Source organism: Meleagris gallopavo, chromosome 13 (assembly GCF_000146605.3).
Source record: "Meleagris gallopavo isolate NT-WF06-2002-E0010 breed Aviagen turkey brand Nicholas breeding stock chromosome 13, Turkey_5.1, whole genome shotgun sequence".
NCBI classification, from domain to species: domain Eukaryota; kingdom Metazoa; phylum Chordata; class Aves; order Galliformes; family Phasianidae; genus Meleagris; species Meleagris gallopavo.
In genome coordinates, this window is record NC_015023.2 from 10040329 (window position 1) to 10044992 (window position 4664).

Here is a 4664-nt window from a genome sequence, read left to right on the forward strand (position 1 = left end):
TGCAGGGCGGGCGGCTGGGCGGCAGCGCGGGGCATGCTGGGAGCGCGAGGCGCTGCCCGGGGCTGCGAGAAGCGGAGCGCGGCTGTTTCCACCAGCGGTATTGTGAGGGATTACGCGTGAGCAGCGCCATTGTTTTGGGGTCGACGGAAAGACTCGGAGTCCTGCAGTAATACTTAGTGAATAGCGTTTTGTTTATATCTCAGTTATAGAATCCTTAGTGTTGGACGGGACCTTTAAAAGCCATCTCGTTCAGCTCCCCAGCAGGGCACAGGGACACCGCAGCTCCATCAGGCTGCCCAGGGCCTGATCCGGCCTGGCCTTGGCAGTCTGCAGGGACGGGGCAGCCACCACCTCTCTGGGCAACCTGTTCCTCACTGCCCTCACTGTAAAAGACTTCTTCCTTACGTCCAACCTAAATCTACCTCTTTAAGCATGAGGTTGTCCTGAGCACAAAACTGGCCCTTTGTAATACTGGATCTTCACTATTGAAGTTCCCTGTTATCTTCTGTGGTTGGTCCATGTGTTGGTCCACTTCTGGGGACAGGCTTTGCCTCTCTCTCTTTGTGCAGGGCTCAAAGCTGGAGATCCCGATGTGGCTAGCCAAGGGGCTGCACGACAGCAAGAGGAGGCTGATCTCTGTGGAGCTGCCGAAGATCTACAAGGAGGCCTGGAGGACAGTGTTCAGTGCTGATGCCAATGTGGTCGATTTGCATAAAATGGGGCCATACTACTATGGATTTGGCTCCCAGCTCCTGAACTTCGACAACCCAGAGAATCCCGAGATAGCTCAGACTATCCTGCAGGCAAGTATTAGAGCTGAGGTCTGAAGTTTGTGTTTGCATATCTTCTTGTTCCCAGCTGCCCAGCAGACTCCAGGAAGAACAGCTTGTTCCAATTCAGATGACTTCTGAATGGGCTAAGGATTTTTAGATCAAGTGGTATGACCCTTTTGGGGAATGGTGCAGCCTGTTAATGTCAGTGCAAGCCTCAAGTGCACATCCAAGAGTTGGATTTTAGCTTGGAGCTTCCATGCTGTAAATATGATATTTCAGAAAATCCTGTAAAACAGGACTAAAGGGGATGCAACTTTAATCTGTTCCACTGCTGCAAGGCAGAATTGATTTGCCCTATTTTTGTTTTTTAACCTGTTTTTAAAGCTCTCTTCATATTGTCCTGTGCAGCTGTTCCATTGCTTCACCATCCTATCTTAGGCTTAAACAAAATCTGTTTCACAGCAATACAAGCTCTGTTCTGTTTGTCTCACACAAAGTAAATGCTGAAAACAGATTATTCTCTTCCTTCCTGTAGCAGGCTATTATGTATTTGAACACTGGTTTTCTTCACTCTGGGATCAATGGTCCCAATTCATTTGGTACCTCACTGTGTGTCATGCTTCCTAACCTCTGATTGCTGCTGGTATTTTTCCAGTTCAGCTCCAGCTGCTTGGATCAGCAGCATCTCGAACAGCGCACATCTTCTTGGCTTGTGCCCTTGGAAAGATTCCTTTGTGAGTTTTCCAGGCCATGATGCTGTTTGCTCATCATGTCACAGCTTTTCTATTTTTCTTGATAGTGTGACATTGCCACATTTGGTTTGCAGTGCACAGTGAGGTGGTAAAGCCTGCATATGCAGACCATCATTCTTTGTCCTGCATTTTTGTAGTTAATTATTTCTGCCTTAATGTAGAACCTTGCAGTAGTCCAGCTAAATTACATCCAATGATTTTCAGACCATATTTCTAGTTTCTCAGGATTACTTGTGAATTATTATTCTGTCCCCTGATGCATCCACAGTCATCCCTCCTTCTATTCCTGCATGTTGTTTACTAATCTAATAAATATAATTTCTATTCCGTTAATTCACTTCATTCATGAAATTATCAAATATTACTCCTTTCTTAGAGGGGTCTACTGAAGGCTTGCTTTTATATTGAGGAGGTGACCACGCCTTTCCTCATCTTTTCCTTCTGCTGATGTACATCTTAGCAAGAGAACCACTTCAGCATATGTCACTAGTTGACCAAAATATCAAAGCATGCAAGGTACAACTTGCTGAAAGCAAATGAGAGGAGCTGTGCTGTTTTATTAAAAAAAAGAAAAAACAAACACAAAAAACAACAACAACAAAACAAAACCATAAATAAGGTTTTGACTCCCTCCTTTTTTTTGCTTGGGTTTAAAACCTTTCAGTATATCCTTTGCTTTTTAAAATGTTACGTGTTAGTTGTAGATTTGAGGGGGAGCTAAGTGTTATTTCAGCATGCTGAATCTTCCTCACGATGACGTATCTTATGGTCCATTCACAAGCTGCAGCTTGTCTGTTCCTACAGCAGCTGCTGTGGCACAAGATTCATTCCACTGGTTAAGTGAGATGGAGTAGATGCTAATTGTGTTACACCCTCTGGTCTGCTCAAGCCTGTCGTTAGAGAGCAGCCAAATCTAATTCCATGCATGCTTCCTCTCCACTGTATCAGATATTCACTCTCCAAGCTCAGGCAGGAAGTGGTTTGTCTTCGTACCCAGGATTAATAGGTGCTGTGTACACAGCCCTGCCAGCAGCTGGCAGACCCTGCACCAGCTGTGAGCATCTCCTGTCTTGAAAGGTCTCTAGCATTCAGGCTGAAGCAGCCTCTGCTGTACGTGTCAATAATTTTGCTTATCTTCTTTAGACATTTATTAGCCGCTTCCGTCGTATCATGGACTCCTCTCAGAATGCCTACAATGAAGACACCTCAGGTCTGGTGGCTCGGCTGGATGAGTTAGAGCGAGCCTTATTTCAAGCTGGCCAGAAGGGGCTGAATGACTTCCAGTGCTGGGAAAAGGGACAGGCTTCACAAATCACAGTTTCCAGTCTGGTCCAGAATTATGGGAAAAGAAAATTTACAGAAATGGATGGATAAAGCCTGAAGAACAGGTGGTTGCAACAGAGGACACAGAGAATGATAATCACGGAAAAGAAAGATGAATCAGCTTTGGGAAAGGACAGATTCCCTGTCCATTAGTGGCAGTTCTTCTCTCTGACATCTTCAGATTAGCCTGTGCAAATTTTGAAGGCAGATGGGAAGTGTATTAAAAATAGATCACGTTGCTGGATAGCCTTATGGCTTACTCATACCACTCCTGAAGATGTGTGGTTATAGTGCTTGCTAAGTGGCTGAAAGGATATGAGAGGATTTTCTGAAAGGGTAATTGATATTTATCACTCTTTATCTTCCAAATTGATATTTGCAGTGCCAGATCTGTTTGGAAAAGAAGTGTAATTGTTTGTATTCCATCCTTCCCATACCAGCCTCATGGGAACATCTGTTTCCAGCTTCTCTGTTCTTTTGGAGAGCCCCAGTTATATGAGAAAAGTGCCACAAACCACACTGAACTTTTCCCATTTCTTAAGAGATGCTGTCCATGAGGCAGGGATCCTTTTCCTCGATGATTTTTGTACACATGTTAGTACCTCAGAGAATGCTTCTCCACCTGTGTAGGTCTGAGGAGCTGCCTGGTCTTCTCTTCCCCCTCCAGCCTTTGTGGGATCAGTGCTGTGAGTGATGTTCCCATCTGCTATGAGTGCCTTTTGTGATGGATGCATTTTTGCAGCAGATGTTGAGCTCTTCCACTCATTTTACAGGAGCAACAAAAGTTAGTCTGGACTGAGTCAAAAGCAGGTGCTTTAATGGAAATCATCCTCCATTATCAACCTCTGTCGTCTGTTTTCCTATGAGAAGTCTTCTGCATACTAAGTTCAGTTACTAGTGGAGGGACAGAGCAAACGAACTGAGTTTCCTTCCTTCTGATCCATCTGCAAAATGATTCTAGTAAGTGTCATCACTGCCAGTAGGAGAGATTGAAGCTGGTACTCATTGAACAGCCCAGTGGTTATCATCCTACATGCATGTCCTTCCTGCTCCAGGAGTCACTGGGAGACAACAGCAGTTCTGATGCAAGACCCTCAAGATTTGATGCACCAATTCTTGTAGGAGTTGTCTTTGCGTGTGTATCTGGACACCAGATTCTTCAGACTAAAGACCTGCAGTACAAATAGTGCACAATTGCTCCTCTGAAGCTTTGCCCTGGAGGTTGTGAGAGGGGGCAGGGTGTTGGCCTCAGCACCTGCTGGGGAGACAAACTGGAAATTGTGCCTCACAAAGTACTTTGAGTATGTACAGAGTCAAATGCTGCTGTACAACATAGCCTAGCCATTTTCTTGTAACATTTGTATGTTTTCTATTTCTGGATTTTTATGCTGAATAAAGATTTTTAAGGGGAAGTTACTTGATCTAAAGGGACCATTCTTAGCTGTCCAGCGACAGAGAAATTAGTCCTAGATAGTGCAGATCTCTGCAAAGTCATGGCTGCAGAGGACAATGCAGTCCTGGTCATCCCATTCCTGTTCTCTTTTAGGTGACGTGGTCAGGAACTGCTTTCCTGCAGTCAGCTGTCTAACTTATCCCACATGAGTAGCAGCAGTTTGCTGAAGCCATGGCAGAAACACTTCCAACCTGATAAGAGCTATTGATTTTGTAAGTCCACATTTATTTTTTTTTATTATTTTTTTATTATTATTATTATTTTTTTTAAGAAGGGAGGTGATTCCATGTTACCTTTTCAGCAGTGTGACAGCCAACAGGTGGAAGCTGGCTGTTTATGTTCATACCCTGCTGTTCCAAGTGC

The 4664-nt window shown here is 44.5% G+C and overlaps 1 protein-coding gene across 1 annotated transcript; it reads left to right on the forward strand.

Moving 5' to 3' along the window:
- The first annotated feature begins 6 nt into the window (after positions 1–6).
- Positions 7–4264, forward strand: GINS3 (GINS complex subunit 3). Its single transcript, XM_031555438.1, has 3 exons — positions 7–97; positions 570–803; positions 2669–4264. Exons 2-3 carry the CDS (start codon positions 591–593, stop codon positions 2897–2899), a joined length of 444 nt encoding a protein of 147 aa, XP_031411298.1. The 5' UTR covers positions 7–97; positions 570–590; the 3' UTR covers positions 2900–4264.
- The last annotated feature ends 400 nt before the right edge of the window (positions 4265–4664 follow it).

Excerpts from the sequence above, each read along its gene's own strand:
- GINS3 (XM_031555438.1), top strand. The coding sequence starts at position 591 with ATGTGGCTAGCCAAGGGGCTGCACGACAGCAAGAGGAGGCTGATCTCT. Across the intron at positions 804-2,668 it reads TAGCTCAGACTATCCTGCAG|ACATTTATTAGCCGCTTCCG; the intron begins GCAAGTATTAGA and ends TATCTTCTTTAG.